The 21,590-nt window shown below is 35.8% G+C and overlaps 2 protein-coding genes across 2 annotated transcripts; both read left to right on the forward strand.

Annotated features, from left to right (window-relative positions):
* The first annotated feature begins 1,516 nt into the window (after positions 1-1,516).
* LOC114186204 (phosphoenolpyruvate carboxylase 2-like) lies at positions 1,517-6,483 on the forward strand. Its single transcript, XM_028074245.1, has 10 exons — positions 1,517-1,996; positions 2,454-2,848; positions 2,986-3,070; positions 3,244-3,466; positions 3,698-3,801; positions 3,879-3,966; positions 4,060-4,214; positions 4,308-5,306; positions 5,448-5,834; positions 6,000-6,483. The coding sequence occupies exons 1-10, from the start codon at positions 1,829-1,831 to the stop codon at positions 6,294-6,296; spliced, it is 2,901 nt and encodes a 966-aa protein (XP_027930046.1). The 5' UTR covers positions 1,517-1,828; the 3' UTR covers positions 6,297-6,483.
* Positions 6,484-7,861: 1,378 nt separating this feature from the next.
* On the forward strand, positions 7,862-9,147 carry LOC114185928 (heavy metal-associated isoprenylated plant protein 28). The gene is made up of 3 exons (XM_028073894.1): positions 7,862-7,955; positions 8,117-8,192; positions 8,372-9,147. The coding sequence occupies exons 1-3, from the start codon at positions 7,950-7,952 to the stop codon at positions 8,716-8,718; spliced, it is 429 nt and encodes a 142-aa protein (XP_027929695.1). The 5' UTR covers positions 7,862-7,949; the 3' UTR covers positions 8,719-9,147.
* Positions 9,148-21,590: the final 12,443 nt, after the last annotated feature.

Genomic DNA, 21,590 nt, shown 5'->3' on the forward strand with positions numbered 1-21,590 from the left:
TAATTTATCTAAATAAACTTCTTCATATTTTAATTCTTAAACTATATTTAATTACCACATATTTTGATTTAACGACGAAAAAAGAAGTGTAGAGATTTATATTGAAAGTTGAAAATGTGAAATTATTGGAAAATCGTAAATTTTGAGAAAAAAAAAACTTTCTTTATATCACTACAAGAAAAATCTTAAATAATAATTAAATTTAATAACAAAAATAATTAGTCATTATAGTAACAAATTTAGATATTAATTTATAAAATAAAAATTATGGATAACTAAACTAGTTTTAAAAAATTATAATATTTAAATTGACAACTGAAATTGAAATAGTTTGTATTATGAATTGATTTCTAAATTAGTTATTAATATTAATTACGTAAATCTTAACTATCAAATAAATTAATCAGTAAATTAATCTCTAATTAGTTATTTAGCGAACACTCTATAAATTAATTAATTTACACGAAATAGATTATATGCATAATCGATTATGTTTTCATATATAATATAATCGATATACAAAAACATAATTAATTATATTTTCGATATAATATTTAATTATTATGATATAATTTTTTAATATTTACACTTTTATATATTATAATTAAATAATAAGTAATATATATTATTAATATATTTTTTCAATTACATTTACTATAATTTTTCACTCAAATCTATTTATTTTTCTTTAATTTAAACAAATATAATTTCTACTCTTTTTCTTCTCCTTTCTTTTCCTTTCCACTTCTTTATTTTCTTTTATCCTCCCACTAAATCCTCAATGTATCCATTTCTGCATTAAGAAATCAGAATTCGAATTCAGAAATTGAATTTCCACATAATTTTTCTTATTTTTAGTAAAAAAAGACTGTATAGCATGAATAGTAATTCAGTTTAATTTTAAAATTAAAGATGAACTAAGTTTAATTAAATAAATTATTTAAAATAAATTTATTGAAGAAAACAGTAGCATAAAAGTTTTAACGTAATTTAAAATTTGTCTTTTTTTTTAATTTGATAAATTTTAACATAATATCAAACTTTATTTAATAAATATGCCGAAATCATAGGTCACATCATAAATTTTAGACAAGTCACTTGATATATTCGCATATCTATATTCATTCAGAAATACTTTATTTATAATAAATTCCTATCAAATAGTAACTAAAAAATCAGATGAGAGTAATTTTATAATGATTACATTAGCTTTTTCAGCCAATTAAATTTATCCTTACAATGATTAGATTAGATTAGATTAAACAGAACAAATATTATTTTCATCTAACTGTTTTTATCTGCAGGCTAATTTCTTTTTAAATTATATAAATCAATTCAGTAAAGTTTATCTTCTTTTTTTTAATTTCTTTTCTCAGTAAACATGGTTCAAAATCAAATATTCCGATAAAATGTTCAAGAGATTTCTAGTTAACAAAACAAATAGGTTATCTTATCTTATCTTATGATTCCTTTTTTCTCTGTATTTTTACGGTGCAAAGTGTCTATAAAACGAGGCTTGAACAAGTCCTTTTTGCTTCACATGAAGTCTCTCTCTTTCTATTCTCCGTGATATCTGGCGCTAGTTATCAGTTATTGTTGTGGTTGAAGGTTGTTCAGTGTTCACTTTTCTTTGTACTTTCTCGTGCAGAGATCATAAGGACCCTATTATCTTTCAACCTACAAAATCTTTCTCCTCTGTTCTCACGGGATTTTCCTCTCACACCCTCTCATTTCTCTGTTTCCAACCTTTCTTGCTTCAAAATTCAAGTCTTGGTCTGGTGAGAGTGTCATAGCATAAAGAGTGAGGAACAAAGAAGATACTGAAATCATGGCTACCCGTAACATTGAGAAGATGGCCTCCATTGATGCTCAGTTGAGGTTGCTGGCACCACGCAAGGTCTCTGATGATGACAAACTGGTTGAGTATGATGCTCTTCTGTTGGACCGTTTCCTTGACATTCTTCAGGATTTGCATGGTGAAGATATCAGACAAACGGTAATGTCAATTCCTGTTGCTTTTTAAAAAGATGAGTTTTTTAGTCCAACTTCATGGATTTATGAAACCCCATTTCAGTTATTGCAATGAAGAACTCCTTTTGCTGTTCGAAACCTCAACTTAGTTTTTTGTTTCATGTGTGTGTCTCTTCTCATGCTCATTCTCTGTCTGCAAGAGTTCTTCTTTCGACTTTCTTCTTACGAGTTTACAATTTCATGATTTTTCACACTCCTTCCTTTAGTTTGTAATTAATTTTACATAAGTAATGGGTCCTGCATTTGTTTTATGTTTCTCTTCCCATGTTGATTCTCTGTGTGCTAAAAGTTTTATTTTTTTATGAAATATAATATAAATTCATGGTCGAGTAACTTCAATTCCAATTCATTAGCATATTTGGTTTTTTGCCTGAAGTTTTGTACATATCTGAACTTGTGGCTAAGAGTTTGTGGTTTGATAGGTTCAAGATTGTTATGAGCTGTCAGCTGAATACGAAGGGGAGCATCGACCTGAAAAGTTGGAGGAACTTGGGAATATGCTGACTGGTCTTGATGCTGGGGATTCGATTGTTATTGCCAAATCATTTTCTCACATGCTCAATTTGGCCAACTTGGCAGAAGAAGTTCAAATTGCGTACCGAAGAAGGATCAAGTTATTGAAGAAGGGTGATTTTGCGGATGAGAACTCTGCCATGACAGAGTCAGACATTGAAGAGACCTTGAAGAGGCTTGTGACTCAACTGAAGAAGACCCCTCAGGAAGTCTTTGATGCTCTCAAGAACCAAACTGTGGATTTGGTTCTAACTGCTCATCCTACTCAGTCTGTTCGCAGATCTTTGCTGCAAAAGCATGGAAGGTATATCTGTTACATTAACTCATATTTAGCTGCATTTATCATAGTTGATTCATTGTTGCGTTTATCATACGTAATACACTATTTCTGGCATTGTTTGACACAATTATATCCGTTGGTATCATTGTCTTCTTTTTCAGGATAAGGAATTGTTTGACCCAATTATACGCCAAAGACATAACACCAGATGATAAGCAGGAACTTGATGAGGCTTTACAAAGAGAGGTGTATTTTCATTTCATTTATAATGCACCACTGTCAATCACATGTTTCACATCCTCATGATTCTGAGTTGATAGATACTTTACCTATGCTTAGACACCATGGCCAAAAATTATTTTACTTTTAGAATTATATATGGCGAAGTTAGAGCCTAATGATGTTTTTCCCATGTGTAGATTCAAGCTGCATTTCGCACAGATGAAATTCGAAGGACTCCTCCCACACCACAAGATGAGATGAGGGCAGGAATGAGCTACTTTCATGAGACAATTTGGAAAGGTGTACCAAAGTTTCTGCGCCGGGTTGATACAGCTCTCAAGAACATCGGAATAAACGAACGTGTCCCATATAATGCTCCTGTTATTCAGTTCTCTTCTTGGATGGGAGGAGATCGTGATGGTATATTATTTCCTTTCCATAAGAAACTAATGAAAAAAAAGCACTTACTTGAAAACAGATTTCTCTTTGTTACAGTCCCAAATATCATATGGTACTGATATAAAGAATCTTTGTTTCAAATCATTGATGCTTTGTTTTTTCTTCATTCATTGTATGCTTTTGAGTTTCACCTTCAATGTTAGGCAATACCTTATTACTTGCTGTCTTACATAAGTCTAATTTACATTGTAGGTAATCCAAGAGTAACCCCTGAAGTTACAAGGGATGTGTGTTTGCTGGCTAGAATGATGGCTGCTAATATGTACTTCTCTCAGATAGAGGATCTCATGTTTGAGGTATCAATTTTTGTGGTAATTTTTTATTATTAAGCATTTAGAACGTGGCTCTTACTGCTTTTTGTCTGCTATTGCAGCTGTCTATGTGGCGTTGCACTGACGAGCTCCGTGTTCGTGCTCATGAACTCCATAGGTCCTCAAAGAGAGATGCAAAACATTACATTGGTATGTATTATTCTGTTCTGAAATTGCACATTTAAGTTTGAACTCAACACATTCAACTGTGTTATTGATGTATTAAATTCTTAATTGATGCAGAGTTTTGGAAACAGATTCCTCCAAACGAGCCATATCGTGTTATTCTTGGTGATATCAGAGACAAACTCTATAACACACGTGAACGTGCTCGCCAGTTACTAGCCAATGGAACCTCTGATATCGCAGAGGAGACAACCTTCACTAATGTTGATCAGGTATAATTCCCATCAATGTTCTATAAACTATAGCAAAAAGATGATCAATTTGTCATGGAAAGAAACTCTATAACCTCCAATTTTGTCTTGTAGTTCCTGGAGCCTCTTGAACTATGCTATAGGTCACTCTGTGCATGTGGTGACAGACCAATAGCAGATGGAAGCCTCCTTGATTTTCTGCGGCAAGTTTCCACATTTGGACTCTCACTCGTGAAGCTTGACATCCGACAAGAGTCAGATAGGCACACTGATGTAATGGATGCAATCACAAAGCACTTAGAAATTGGATCATACAGAGAGTGGTCTGAGGAAAAGAGGCAGGAGTGGCTCTTGTCTGAACTCAGTGGAAAACGCCCTCTCTTTGGCCATGACCTTCCCAAAACAGAAGAAATCACTGATGTTTTGGAAACCTTCCATGTCATTGCAGAGCTACCTAAAGACAACTTTGGTGCCTACATCATATCAATGGCCACAGCCCCATCTGATGTGCTTGCGGTGGAGCTTTTGCAGCGTGAGTGCCATGTGAAGGAGCCACTGAGGGTGGTGCCGCTGTTTGAAAAGCTTGCTGATCTTGAGGCTGCTCCGGCTTCCGTGGCGCGACTTTTCTCCATAGATTGGTACAGAGAGCGCATCAATGGGAAGCAAGAAGTTATGATAGGGTACTCAGACTCAGGAAAAGATGCTGGCCGTCTTTCAGCTGCTTGGGCGCTTTACAGGGCTCAAGAGGAACTTGTGAAGGTTGCTAAGGAGTTTGGTGTGAAGCTTACAATGTTTCATGGGAGAGGAGGGACTGTTGGAAGAGGAGGAGGACCAACTCATCTTGCTATTTTGTCTCAGCCACCAGACACCATTCATGGCTCACTACGGGTAACGGTTCAGGGTGAAGTCATTGAACAGTCTTTCGGAGAGGAGCATTTGTGCTTTAGAACACTTCAAAGGTTCACTGCAGCTACGCTTGAGCATGGCATGCATCCTCCTGTGTCACCAAACCCTGCATGGCGTGCCCTCATGGATCAGATGGCTGTCATTGCCACTCAGGAGTATCGCTCTGTTGTTTTCAGAGAGCCTCGTTTTGTTGAATATTTCAGACGTGTAAGTGCTGCTACTACTCACTCACCTTTGTTTACAAGATACCCTTTGGAAAAATCTATCAGTTTTTTTAAATAATTTGGTCATGAAGTTGAAATTTCTTTCCTTTGGTTATGTTATATTTCTGAATATTATGCACTGCAGGCAACTCCTGAGTTGGAGTATGGAAGAATGAACATTGGAAGTCGTCCATCAAAGCGAAAGCCAAGCGGAGGAATTGAATCTCTACGTGCTATTCCTTGGATTTTTGCATGGACACAGACAAGGTTTCATTTGCCAGTGTGGCTTGGTTTTGGTGCAGCATTTAAGCATGTTATTGAGAAGGATCCAAAGAATCTGCAAATGCTTCAGGACATGTACAACCAATGGCCTTTCTTCAGGGTCACCATTGACTTGGTTGAGATGGTGTTTGCCAAGGGAGACCCTGGGATTGCAGCACTATTTGATAAACTCCTAGTGCCAGAAGAGCTACGTCCATTTGGAGAGAGCTTAAGAGCAAAATACGAAGAAACCAAGAGCTTTCTCCTCCAGGTAATTTTAATTAGCATTTACTAGTTCTCATAATATGTACAAAAACACAACATGAACATCAGCATCAGCATAAAAAAGAACCGACATTTTAGCCTTAAATCTATGTATGGTTAATGTTATTCCCCCCCTACCTAGTTCAGGCCTAATACGTCTTGTTTATTTTAGGTTGCTGGGCACAAGGATCTTCTTGAAGGGGACCCCTACTTGAAGCAAAGACTTCGACTTCGTGACTCATACATCACAACTCTGAATGTGCTGCAAGCCTACACATTGAAGAGAATTCGTGATCCTGACTACCATGTGAAGCTGAGGCCACACTTGTCGAAGGACTACATGGAATCAAGCAAGCCTGCAGCAGAACTTGTTAAACTTAACCCTAAAAGCGAGTATGCACCTGGCCTTGAAGACACCCTTATTTTGACAATGAAGGGTATTGCTGCTGGCATGCAGAACACCGGTTAAGCTTCCATTTCAGTAGAGCGTGTTTTGCTTACTATGTATAATGTGTGTTGTGGCATCCATTGCAGCACTGTAACCTACTATACTATGTCTACTTGAGGTTTGCACTAATATCAAATAACTGTCACTATGTTGTTCTTGAGATGATAACATATTATATTACTATACAATAAAACAAGGTTTTGGTCAAGGTCTTTTTGGGACTCTTCTCATCCTTTCATCTCTTGCAATTCTGGAATTATATTATGCAACTTTTCCATTTTCTTTGACATGCAACTTTTGGAGTTTGGTTTTGTACACAGAATTATAAGTGGGGTTTGTTTTAAAACATTCCTTTGCTTGCATGTTTTGAAGAAGGTTTTCATAACATAGTTGAACTTTGATTAAGTTGTAACATAAAAAATAGTGTTTAAAAACACATTACTTGAAATAGTTCTAGAAAAAAAAACATTAAATGATATGATATAACAGAATACTTATTTATCAAACTAATGATGATGAACAGACTTTTCATTTCATATAATAATAAAAATTAGCACTAGGTGATAAATACTAATCGCATGAATCGGTGTTTGAACACTAATCATGTACAAGAAATAATGGTTAAATATGTTTGTGATCTTTAAACTTGAACGTAAAATTGCAGTTCGTAAATTGCAGTTCGTTTTTATTCTAAATTTTAATATATTTTGATCTTCAAATTTTAAAAATAATAAATATAGTCTTTTTAATTTAACAGTATTAACTTTTTATTACGTGTTAGATTGTATTTTAGGTTAACATTTGAGTTAAAATATGTTAAATAGTGTAAAACGTAGTTCGAAATGTAGTTTAGTACATCAAAAGAGTATTACACAGTTGATTAAAATGACTATATCTATTCATTTTGAAAGATATTTAAACTATATTAAAATTTGAGACAGACAAATTTCGATTATAAACTGAAAACATATTTAATTATAAAGTGAAAACATATTTAATCTCGAAAAATGATTTTTTGACTACTAAATTTTAACAACTTTCTCTTACAATCTTAGGTGACATCTTTTAAATAGTATACTAGTTTTTTATTTTCTTATTTTTAATATTTCAAAACCACTTAAAAAATGACATATTATGTTATAAGAAAAAGTTGTTAAAAGCTGGTAGTTAAAATATCATTCTTCTTTAATCTCATTGTCCGGAAAAGAAAAACTGATAAACGCGTCATCAATGAGAAATGTCTTCTTGTGTGTTAATAAAGGGGATGGGAGTAGAAACACAAAGTCAAACACCCTCGTTGAATTGAACTGGATCTACTTGCATGATTAATTTCAGTGGCATTATTCTAATGCACGTGAAAAAGAGGTAGCTGCGCCATGAATACAGCAACATGCATTTGCCCTTTGCTTCAGTTTTGAATCTCAATTCTCCAAAATTAAGACCAACAATTAAAGGTCGGTGTAACAGTTGCAGAAAAAATATATATTTTATCTAACTACACCAATAACAAGCAAAGATGAGGCACCATACCATCCAATTATCTTCCCTTATATATACACATATTTTGCTACCTAGCTAGAGGCACACTCAATAATATTATTGGATTCATTTCCAAAACCTTCACCAAAAGATACAACAATATCATCCAAGAGATTCTACCTCACCAATAGCAACATGACGGTGAGCACTGTCACTTTCCTTTTCCTTTCTTTGGAAACATGAAGATTCAAATCAACCACTGTTTTTTTCTTTTTTTCTTTTGTCTCACTTTCTCCATTTTTATCAGTCAACTTGTTTCTTATTTCTGTCTGATGATGATCTCTTTTTGTCTCTATCCTCAGATCATAGAGATGAGAGTACACATGGATTGCCCTGGATGTGAAAACAAAGTGAAAGAAGCACTACAAAAACTTAAAGGTACACACTCATAGGAACACTTTTTCTAACATTGAAATTGATAAAGTTTCTCGTTTAAAAGTGGCTTTTGCAAGTTCTATATTTTATTCACAGTTATACATCGATTTAGTCGTATCTCTATATCCGTGTCCGTATCTCGGGCGTTAATAGTTCTATATCCATGTTTGTTTCTTTTTAAGGGGTGGATGGCATTGAAATAGATATGAAACTGCAAAAGGTGACTGTGAATGGGTATGCTGAGCAGAAGAAGGTTCTGAAAACTGTTCGAAAAACTGGTTGCAGGGCTGAGTTATGGCAACTTCCATACACAACAGAGTCTCAAAACCAATATTTTCAGCAGCACCATTGCAATGGCCCTCTCACCTATTATGCTTCTCAACCTTCCTCATCTTATAACTATTACAAGCATGGCTATGATAACAGTGATCCAAGTTATTACAACTATCCCTCACAATCTTCCATCTTTGGCCACCAAACTGGTGCTACTTTTAGTGATGACAATCCTCACGCTTGTGTCATCATGTGACCACACCATCTTCATGCTCATACAAATCAACAACATTATATTATATTATATACCTTTAAATTATGAAGTGTATGTGTGAAGCATTAATTAAACTGTGTATGAAAAAAGGGTTCTCTCTGGTTTTGACTATTAATTATGCTTTGAATGACTCAAGTATTATGTACCCTTGCTTGTTTTGCAATTCAAGTGCTTCGGTGTGCATCCATTAGAGTTAATGATGATGGATTCCATCATGATAGAAGAGTCAACTTGTTTTAGAATAATTAGTCAAGTGCATAAATAAGGGTTGATGATGTTATAAGATGCATTCATTAACTATTAAGTTTTTGTGTTTTTTCTTTTTCTTTTTTCGTTTACTTTTTGGTATTTGCTTTATACAGATGCTATTACTATTTAAGTCTTAAATATGTTTTTCAGTGAATTGTGGTATTAGTCCATCTTCGAAATTTTATACTAATTTAGTCATTCATATCTAGAGATGCGTGGATTTAGTCATTCTTATCAAATTTTGTTAAGTTTATTTGACATTTTAAACGCATTTGATGATAATATTTGAGTCAACATTGAAGCAAAAATGTGTTAAATTGTGTAAACAATTAAATAATATCATGAAATACGCTTGAAATGTCAGATAAATTTAACAAAATTTGGTTAAAAGGACTAAATTCCCGCATTTGTAAAGATAAAGGACTAAATTGGGCAAAATTTTTGAAGAGGGACTAATTCCAAATTTCACTGAAATTTTAGGGATAAAAACATATTTAACCCATTTATAAATTATAGGAAGTGTTATAGTTTTTTAATTCATGTCTGTATCATAATTTTTATTCTTCAATAAATAAAAAAAAATTATTTAATAAAATATGTAATTCATACTCTACTAAAAAGTAAATACATAATTCATTTCTTTTATTAAAAATAATCACGATAGGTTATATAATTATATATTTTCTTAACATTTTATTATTTTCAGTTAATGTCAATAATTAATTTTAACTTTTTTATCGATACAAACAAATATATTAAATAAAAATAATTGGATAGTCTCGATTTATATAGAAAATAAAAGACAACGGCATAACTCATTTCCTCTAGTTTTTCATGACATCGGACATCAATTTCATTTAAAAAAAAAAAAAAAACTTTACATTGCCATCTATATCCTATAATGTTAGCATATTCAGAAGTGGCTCTGCAAATGTGTAATCAAATAAAGCAAGAGTTTATGTTCTCTTTCATCCCTCAAAGTTACAATTTTCACTGATCATCTAAACCTTTTGACATTAGTTTAAACTTTGAGGTAACAATAACATACCAATATCTACAATCTCACTAATTATTTTACCTAAAAAACTGTGGGAGTGATTGTGGTAGATAATAATAAATTTTAGTTATATAATAAGATAACAAATATTTATCTGATTACTTATTAAAACATTATTAATTGAATTATTATTATTATTATTAAATATTAGTGAAAAATTCGGTCGCAAGACTTCGTTTCTTTTATGATAATAAAAAATAATACAATTATAATTTTAAAAGTAGATACAAATAATTTTTATTGTTTTAGGTAATTTTTCTTATAATAGACTTATTTTAGTTTAAAAAATATTCATGTTCTTGCGAGAAAAAGAAAAGAACGTGGGATCTCTGAAGTGACGTGGGAAAATTGAATCATTGATTTGAGAATAAAATGGAAGGAAAATTAACCTTCAAAATATTCTCTTACGCTCAAATGAATGAAAACATAAGAAATAATAATAATAACAATAATATAAGTATAGAAGAGTATATGACAATGAATGCAGTGAACGGTCAAAAAGTTTTAAGAGATTAAAATAATATATTCAAATTTTATATATTTAATTATTATTACTAATATAACAAAAATATATATAATTTAGTATTGAAAATTTTGTATGTTTTTCCTTACAAAAATTATAGTTTTGAAATTGTATTTGATATGAAACTTATTTTAAATTAAATTTTTTAATTTCATCTCTTCTCTATATATTTACATATTTGAGTATGTTTTCTTATAATCAGTTTCAAATAATTAATATGAAACATTCTGCCTATAATTCTAGAAGAATTAATATGAAATTTCTCACTTATAATTCTTTGAATTTTAATAAATGGTTATCTAATTCAACAATTGAATTCCTAGAATCATGCTTGAAAATAGGTGAAAAAGTATATTTGTATTATTTTTATCTTCCCTTTTATCACTTTAAGAAAAATGATTTATTATTTTATTTTTCATCAATATACCTATTTAAAAAAATTAAGATTAAAAAATAATTTATTAAAATCTAATAAAAAATTGAGAGATGTAATTACTAAAAAAAATATGATAATCAAGTCACATTTAAGAAATGGTTATGAAAAAACATATATTACATAACTTTTCTTTTTATATTCATAAAAAAATAAATATACAAATAATTCATAAGATAAAAAAAAACTAAATATTGTAACGTCCCATTTAATTATTAAGCGAAATTAAAGGAAAACGTCACACAATACAAGTACAGTAGCGTAGTCCTGGGGTCTTTAACACAACCCCGACAAAACTCAGGCACACCACGATGCCAAAGGAAAGCTGAATACGAATACAACATAGAGTGTAGCGTAGAAATACAGAAAAAGATACATGGGCCATAACCCTAAAGAAAACATGAAGGAAAGAAGCGTGAGAATCTAGCCCAGATGGCTAAGCTGCTGGATCACCGTTCCCTTGCTGACCACGAGAACTTCGCCCATCTGCTCCCATCAACCAAGTCGATGATCATCGCAAGAAAGAACAGTCACATACAACACAACCATACAACGAAACGGGTAAGCTAGAGCCAATCAACATATTCACATGCAATCAAATATATTTTCACAGTCCAATATGCATACATCATCCAAGCATGTTATGACCTTCCAATCAATACACTAAGACTCGACTCAACTCATCCGGATATGTATAACTCGGTCGGATTCAGCGGATGCTTGCACTTGTGGTGGATACCCCTGCTCGACCCTGAGCTGCTCGATCCTGAGCTATGTGTTACCAGTGTTACGATGAATCAAAAATCTCTCCCACCACAAGGTTAGCCCTTAATGAGTTTCAGGCCTCCTGCTACTCCCACCACAAGAGTCAGTCCGCTCTAAGTGAGACTAACTGGCTCCTCGGAGCGTCAGGATGCAACCTTACCTTGAATCCTTACCTAGTTATACAGATGGGGCACCACCATGAACACCCACTAGCAGGGGCCATGGAATTACGTCCCGACCACTGAAGCGCGACCCCGGAGGTCTCACCTAGAGACCCCAAGGAATTACACGCTGACACGGACCAACGTTCGTAAATCAGCAATAAGAGAATAATAAAATTATATTTTTCAATTCCATATCAACCCTTGGAGTTTAATCCTCATATCAATCACATCCCAAATCCATACCTCTGATCATCACCGCCCCAATGAGCCTAGGGCCTCGTCTCATATTAATCACGTATCCCTTTAGTTTCAAACCGCATACTCATTTCATATGTTAAGTCCCCACCACACTCATCATTCATTATTTATGAATCATGTCACGCATATATAGCAACTCATTAGGCATATATTCACACATCAGTACATGCATCTTATCATAGTGGTCATACCCAATCAAATCCAAGCACAAGAGAACAAAAATGCAATCCAACACCACACTGTTTCGCCCAAACCCCTCGCTCAGGCTGAAGGGTCTCGCTCAGGCGAGACAGGCTCGCTCAGGCGAGCCCCCCCTTCGCCTAGGCGAGGGCTCAAGGAAAACCAGGGCCTGGGCAACACGGGATCTCGCTTAAGCGAGATCCCTCTCGCTTGGGCGAGTTGCCTGCTCGCTCAAAAGTTGAGCGAGCCGCCTGGGCGACTTTTCGCGCAATAAACCTAGGCGAGCTCCCTGTTTCATCTCGCCTAGGCGAGATGGACTCGCTTAGGCGAGATGGACTCGCTTGGGCGAGATTAACAGGTCTCGCCACTGTTCTTCACTGCCACAGCCATGTTTATCAAATCCATCAAGCACAACAAGCATTTAATCACACCAAAACGAAGGATTCATTCATGAAATCATTAACTCACTCAAGAACAGCCAAGACAACACCTAAAAGACTGAAACCCTAACTTCCCGTACCTGGAAAAGGGTTAACGGAACCTCGACACGGGACCTCGGAGTACGGCAGCTCGTGCGCTGAACTTGCGGACTGGCGGAACAGCGTAACAGTGGAAGAAAAAGGGGGTTAGTTCGATTCTAAACGAGGAAATGTGAATAACAATTTTAGGAAGCAGTCACAGTAGGGTCAGGATCACTTACATGGAGTGGGAACTGAGTTTGAGCTTGGGTGAAGGGGACCTTAGGGCAAACCCTAGCAGAGCTTTTCGTGAGGGCAAGGGGTGACAGCTGCTGCGTTTCTGCGAGAGTGAGAGTGAGAGTGGAAATTAGGGAAACCTGAAGGGTTTTATACTATGGGCCGGCCTTAGGCCCACTTACAAGGGCAGCCCACTAATCTTTAGGGCAGAAAAGAAATGGGGCCTTACATTCTCCCCAACAAGAAAATTTTCGTCCTCGAAAATTCATCGATGAGATAGGAAGGAGCTATGTTCTCCTTATCTCCTCTGGGAACCACTACTCAAACACGACATATACAACGACTCCCACACCTATAGTCATTGGAAACTTTGCCTCTGTGCTAAGCGATATGTGTCCAACTATGTAGATTAGTTTAGCCACTACTCTCGAAGCACTACAAATCCTCCAGTCTCCAAAGTCAGAATGCTCCTTCATACATGCCCTACTAACTGGTATCTGACACACTGACTCACTTACCATATGCTCTCCGCTACCTCTTGTAGGTTTTTTTTTTTTATCAACGTCTCAGATGACCTTAAGTCTCCAACCAAAGCACGTTCATTATCACTTCACGTCACCTTGTTCACTCCTTTATGCATCACTCCACTGCCTTAATCACTCTTGAGTGCTAGCCCACCGCCACACCATCAACACTTTTGACCACTTTTATGTGTATCGAGACTCCTACATCTTCTTCTCATTTAAACCTTCAACTGCCTTTTTCACCATTTCGCATCGGCATCCTATCTTCATCTTTAATCCCCCCCTAACTTATAGGCAACATTCCACAAAACCTCAGAACCATAACTTCCATTGACTTCAAATTTCTAGTCTGGTTCGTACCACGCAACTCCACGATACACCTCAAACTAAGATATTCCGATTTGGCTTTTCTCAACCTTGTTGAGAGGTTCACTAGTGCTAATAAGATTACGAGACTAATGAAATCTCCTCACACATTCTCCTCCCAACCCAAACACTTATGGTTCTCAACCAACTCTCACTCTTACTTCATCAAATCAAGGATCTTCAATTCCCTTCTCTGGCTAAACATCTACTCTCGCTTCCTCACTTCCAAGTTGGCACCCTAACTTGAAATCATAACTCAAACCATCCCCTACTTCTCTTGCACAACTTTCTTTGAGCAACTTCATAATTCCAACTTTAATTGGTAACTGAACATCCTTAACTGATACTCATAAGAACGACACATTTGTTGTTCACAAGTAAGATAGTTCTTTCCACACACCTTTTACCCCTCATAAGTATCACTTGCCATCATCCCGCTGCGCTACTCTGATCACCACAAAAAGCCACTCATTTATTTACTCAAAATGATGCCCCTTTCATGTCTGCCGTGACAAGGAATCAATCATCACCGAGAAACCTTCTTTCAAAAATTCTATGCAACTTGTAAAATCCTTTGGACTCACCTTTTTATAGTCTTAGCGTCTCATTTTCGCAACATTGCATCCACCCTTCCTAACTATGCGTCCTGTTAGGCACTTCATCCTTTGTCAATACCCTTTCTTGCACATTTTAAAGACTCTGTTCGCACTTGGATACTCGCCGTTAAGCCTTGACGACACAGCTAACATGTTTGAGATTGCCTTACCTCCATCATGTTCTCCACTCTATACAACCATAGGTCCGAAAAGTTAATCCTCCCTTATCTAACGTTTTCCCTTGAACAATTTATTCCACCACTACCTTTCCTCTGATGTTCACCAATTTGCTGTCATCCTTGTGGTCGTACTCGGTATAAGCCACTACTTCTCCGACATCTCCTCCACCTCCGTATTTATTTTAGACTCGCTGTAGAAACCATTCCATTAGGGACTATTGTCTCAAGTTTCCTCTTCAGGCACCAATGCAAAGGGGAATTTTATCACACCAAGGTCAAAACTCTGGTACTTGTCCCACAGTACGTCTATAACTCCTTTTCCACTGAGATCCTCTTCGTCCATCATCCACTTTCCCTCGTCAGATGTCTTTGATTCACATGAAGCTTTGTCCCCACAATTTAGCTTGGTCCATACCTCACACGCCACCATTGAATCATCTCTTTTTAATCCAAGAACACCACCTCGTGGGTTGTCCAGCTCATCAGGGTGAGATTGAGAAAACAACTGATTCACCCTTGAGACTACGTCCCAACATCGCATAATTCAGATCGGATTTAAATTCAAATACTTTGATCACCCCGAAGGCACCATACCCTCGAGCGGGTCTCCACTTGGTCGCAATTTTGGCGAAACCATCGTCTCAACTTCAGTCCTTTCTTAAAGACAACCATCACTCATCTACCATACCGACGACATCAAGGAGTACACGATCCCAAGAAAATCGGCCTTTAGTCCAAGCATCTCTTCGTAAGGCACATCTCTGTATGAGATTTATTCGTGCTAACCACTTTAGCATCAACCATCGTAGACACCATGCCAACCACTCAGAACTTCCCTCTTCATTTCCCCCATCATGGTGTTACGACATCTATTGGGTTGTCCTTCCATACGAGAATAACCCTTTAAAGGCTTGCCCCTTCTTCTAGTACGTGAAACCTTTCACTTTATACCCAGGGTCAGATGTCCTACTCATGGGGACTACTTTCCCTTGAAGCATCCCACTCACAAATTTGAAAGTACCCATCATTACCTGCTGACTATTAATCCTGGTATGAATCCCTTATGTCATTTCTTCCCGATCCATCAATTGTTCCTTCCCCTACTCAGGAACGTCATCTTTCCTAACTGATCAGTAGCCCTTATCCATCTCAGCCTTTCACTAGAGGTTTGCCATCTTTTTGCACTTCCCAGTCTCCTCCTCTCTTACCTTTCTTGTCGCTAAGCAATTCCTTCACTTTTAGCAACCTCAGATTTGCCAGTTGTTCCTCTTACACCACTCCAAGAAGCACTAGATGTGACCATATGACTATATTCAATGACACTCCATCTAACACCGTATGCATTTTCATAACTCGGAACCTCACCATCGTCGGGGTGTAGAATCAACTTGATTTCCTCAAACGATGTGGCACTTGCATGCGTTGATACCCCTTAGTGTTATTACCCTTTCGATTCAACTCCTTTTAGAAAACTTGTAGTATCTATTTTTCGAAGAGTCTCTCCTTAAAGCTCCCTCTGACCAATCGTTATTTTGGGAACTCTAGCATATTCTCCAGTTTATTATTCCAAGACATTAAATCTCAATTCCCTTATCTTCGTAAACACTAGACACAAAGCACAGAGACGCAGCAAGACCAACTAGATCATACTAAGCAACAGTCTATCACTTACAGACAACGAACCCCTTTTTGTCTGTCGCCCCTATTTCCCCAAACCATCAGAATTACGAAAGGAAAACAACCTTTAATCTAGTCATGAGTGTGCACCCTCATCACTCTATCAAGGCGTTTTCTGTTCCTAAACTTTTGGTTTCACTGACAACTCGACTAGACATGACTACTTACGCTCGCAAGGAACGACAAACCCACAACCTCAGGTCATCCTAAGGACGAACTGCTCTGATACCATAAATGTAACGTCCCATTTAATTATTAAGCGAAATTAAAGGAAAACGTCACACAATACAAGTACAGTAGCGTAGTCCTGGGGTCTTTAACACAACCCCGACAAAACTCAGGCACACCACGATGCCAAAGGAAAGCTGAATACGAATACAACATAGAGTGTAGCGTAGAAATACAGAAAAAGATACATGGGCCATAGCCCTAAAGAAAACATGAAGGAAAGAAGCGTGAGAATCTAGCCCAGATGGCTAAGCTGCTGGATCACCGTTCCCTTGCTGACCACGAGAACTTCGCCCATCTGCTCCCATCAACCAAGTCGATGATCATCGCAAGAAAGAACAGTCACATACAACACAACCATACAACGAAACGGGTAAGCTAGAGCCAATCAACATATTCACATGCAATCAAATATATTTTCACAGTCCAATATGCATACATCATCCAAGCATGTTATGACCTTCCAATCAATACACTAAGACTCGACTCGACTCATTCGGATACGTATAACTCGGTCGGATTCAGCGGATGCTTGCACTTGTGGTGGATACCCCTGCTCGACCCTGAGCTGCTCGATCCTGAGCTATGTGTTACCAGTGTTACGATGAATCAAAAATCTCTCCCACCACAAGGTTAGCCCTTAATGAGTTTCAGGCCTCCTGCTACTCCCACCACAAGAGTCAGTCCGCTCTAAGTGAGACTAACTGGCTCCTCGGAGCGTCAGGATGCAACCTTACCTTGAATCCTTACCTAGTTATACAGATGGGGCACCACCATGAACACCCACTAGCAGGGGCCATGGAATTACGTCCCGACCACTGAAGCGCGACCCCGGAGGTCTCACCTAGAGACCCCAAGGAATTACACGCTGACACGGACCAACGTTCGTAAATCAGCAATAAGAGAATAATAAAATTATATTTTTCAATTCCATATCAACCCTTGGAGTTTAATCCTCATATCAATCACATCCCAAATCCATACCTCTGATCATCACCGCCCCAATGAGCCTAGGGCCTCGTCTCATATTAATCACGTATCCCTTTAGTTTCAAACCGCATACTCATTTCATATGTTAAGTCCCCACCACACTCATCATTCATTATTTATGAATCATGTCACGCATATATAGCAACTCATTAGGCATATATTCACACATCAGTACATGCATCTTATCATAGTGGTCATACCCAATCAAATCCAAGCACAAGAGAACAAAAATGCAATCCAACACCACACTGTTTCGCCCAAACCCCTCGCTCAGGCTGAAGGGTCTCGCTCAGGCGAGACAGGCTCGCTCAGGCGAGCCCCCCCCTTCGCCTAGGCGAGGGCTCAAGGAAAACCAGGGCCTGGGCAACACGGGATCTCGCTTAAGCGAGATCCCTCTCGCTTGGGCGAGTTGCCTGCTCGCTCAAAAGTTGAGCGAGCCGCCTGGGCGACTTTTCGCGCAATAAACCTAGGCGAGCTCCCTGTTTCATCTCGCCTAGGCGAGATGGACTCGCTTGGGCGAGATTAACAGGTCTCGCCACTGTTCTTCACTGCCACAGCCATGTTTATCAAATCCATCAAGCACAACAAGCATTTAATCACACCAAAACGAAGGATTCATTCATGAAATCATTAACTCACTCAAGAACAGCCAAGACAACACCTAAAAGACTGAAACCCTAACTTCCCGTACCTGGAAAAGGGTTAACGGAACCTCGACCCGGGACCTCGGAGTACGGCAGCTCGCGCGCTGAACTTGCGGACTGGCGGAACAGCGTAACAGTGGAAGAAAAAGGGGGTTAGTTCGATTCTAAACGAGGAAATGTGAATAACAATTTTAGGAAGCAGTCACAGTAGGGTCAGGATCACTTACATGGAGTGGGAACTGAGTTTGAGCTTGGGTGAAGGGGACCTTAGGGCAAACCCTAGCAGAGCTTTTCGTGAGGGCAAGGGGTGACAGCTGCTGTGTTTCTGCGAGAGTGAGAGTGAGAGTGGAAATTAGGGCAACCTGAAGGGTTTTATACTATGGGCCGGCCTTAGGCCCACTTACAAGGGCAGCCCACTAATCTTTAGGGCAGAAAAGAAATGGGGCCTTACAAATATCAAACTAATATTTTTCTATCAAGATAAGAGAGAGTTACCTTTTTTATCTTAAAAGAGAATGGATGAGAACTAAGAGGGAGAGAATGAATTTATATCTAACTTTCTAATTCTTTTTTAAAACAAAAAACAAAAGAAGAGATACAAGAATAATAAATGAATACAATACATGAAAAACTTAAAATGAGAGATAACAAAAAAAATATCTCAATAAGTTTTATTCTTCTTTATTATTTTTTATTTTTTATTTTTTATATATTAAAATTAAATATTATATTTTATAAAAAAAAATCAGTATAAAAAAATTTAAAAAATATTTTTTTAAAAAATTAAAAAAAATTTAGGGGAGCCATGGCCCCCTTGGAGGCCCCCTTGGACCTTCTATGGTCCGCCATTGATTGAGTGTGTATTTTTTGTAAGAATGTGTCCTATTTATACGTAGCAAGTGTGAATTAATTGATAATATCATGATTGAAAAATTATGCCTTAGTAATATCATTGACTGACATATTATATTTCATTTAATATATTATTTTTATATATATGTATATCAATTATCATATTTCAATGACATTTGTGGCATATTATGCTCATAATTATATGTATTACTTGTATATGTATAATTGTATATCAATTGTATTTACTAATAGTTTGTGATATACTATATTGTATTTATTACGAGAATAATATGTACATATGCATGATATTAGAAAAATAATTATTTTGACTTTAGTATTATTTTTCACCTTTGATGGATGGAATTATATTTAGCGTCCACCATGGGGTCTTGTCCCACATCCCTTTAAGGTACCAAATAAATATCAATTGTAATGGTTGAGATTATTGCACAACTTATTTTAGGCATTTAAGAATGTCTTATGTGCTTTTCTGGTACTTATTAATCATAAAATAATTATTTACTTATTTATTTTTTAAATTATATTAAATGTTTCTAACAATCTTCATATAATTTAAAAAATAAAATAAAAAAACATATAATCTCTTAAAACAAAATTTTGTATTACGATACAAGGAATCTTTCGATCTTAAGTCTTACACCTGGTGTTTATAAAGTTTCACCCAAAAAAATGTAGAGACTTAATTATTTTGAGTTACATTCCTTTGACCAGGTTTTATAGTAAATAACACATACAATATCAATTTTCATTTTACATTCTAATAAGTGGTTACACATTATGACCTTGTGCATGTATATTTTTTCAGGAGTGTCACTTATGCTGGGTTTGGATTTGGAGGAGTGAATTTGGAGGTGATTTAAATGTATTTGAGATAAAGTTCGTATATAATGTGATAGCTATGATAGATTAAAAATATTAATAGATAACATTAAATGATTACCATTTTACCCTTGATGATAAATATAATGTAAATAGGGAAAATAATGTTAAAATGAAATTGAACTTATTATTTAATATTACAAAAATATAATTTATTATTATTATTACATATTATAGTATTATTAATATTAATAATAATATTATTATTAATTGTACTATTACTATTATTATAATTATATTGTTATTATTTATTATTAAAAACAAATGTTAATTATTATTTTAAGTAAGAATTAAGATTACACGTATAAAGTTTGATAATATAAAAAATTACAATAAAGTTTTTAAGACATTTCACTTGTTTTCTTCACAATTATCTTTATATATGTGAAGAAAGAAAAAAGTGAACTGCACACTTTATTTTTTGTGTTTTTCTTTTCGTTTTTCACATTATCACTTCTTTTTGCGGCTGGTAATCTATCGTCGCAAATCCGTCTGTGAATTCAAATAGACCATAGAGACTTTTCCAAGTCTCATAATGGCGGCCTCACCATCATATTCACTAGGTAAACTCTCAAAGGTGGTTTGTGACTATTATAAAGAAATATGGGAGAGAAAGGTAATCTGTAAACTGAAATTGTATTCTTTATTATCATATCAATAGAGTACAATGAGGTATATATGGGCCTAAGAGCCTATACTACTACATCTCAAAATAGATAAAGAGAGGAAAACAAAAAATGGATATCTAGTTGAATAATTGTATTAAATCTCTTTAATACCCCCTCTCAAACTCGAGGTGAGGGAGTTTTACAAACAAAGTCCCTGACATTGAGTTTGGAGCGTAAAAGCTCAAGGCTACTGGAGGACAGGGATTTGGTGAGAATATCAACCCATTGTTATAGGCTTGGAATATGATAAACTTCTAGTTGTTTTGTGAGAACTTGATCACAAACACAAAAAGATGTCAATCTCTATATGCTTTGCTTTGGAGTGAAAAGTTGGGTTGTGTGCTATGGTCACAACTAGGGATGTCAACGGAGTAGGGTACGAGTAGTAGCTCCCCACATACCCTACCCGTAAGATAAATATTTGTCTTGTACCCGTACCTATATATGTGTGGGTATCCAGATGCGAGTACCCGCATATTTTTTTAATATCCACGGATATCCACAAGTACCCACAAATATTTACAAAAGAAAATTTAATATTTAATAGTATATATTAACCATAAATTCAAAAAAAAAAATACAATGCATAACATTTACTAATTTCAAACAAAGTACAAATAATCCATTTAAATAGTGTTGAATGACAGTTTACAAAGAAATTAAGATTTTTTAACCCATTCAATTTCAATGGGTTAATGTTTTAATCATGTTTTCCATTTTTTTAATTTAAATTAAAATTTAGCGGGTACGACTAGCCACGGGTACAGATACTATGATACCCGTACCTGCCCCGTTAACATGCAAGTATAAAAAATACCCGTACCTGCAAGTATCCATTTACAATATCCATTTTCTACCCATTGCGGGTTTTATACACGTATACCCACAGGTACATATTTTTTTGAC

This window comes from Vigna unguiculata, chromosome 5 (assembly GCF_004118075.2).
Source record: "Vigna unguiculata cultivar IT97K-499-35 chromosome 5, ASM411807v1, whole genome shotgun sequence".
NCBI classification, from domain to species: domain Eukaryota; kingdom Viridiplantae; phylum Streptophyta; class Magnoliopsida; order Fabales; family Fabaceae; genus Vigna; species Vigna unguiculata.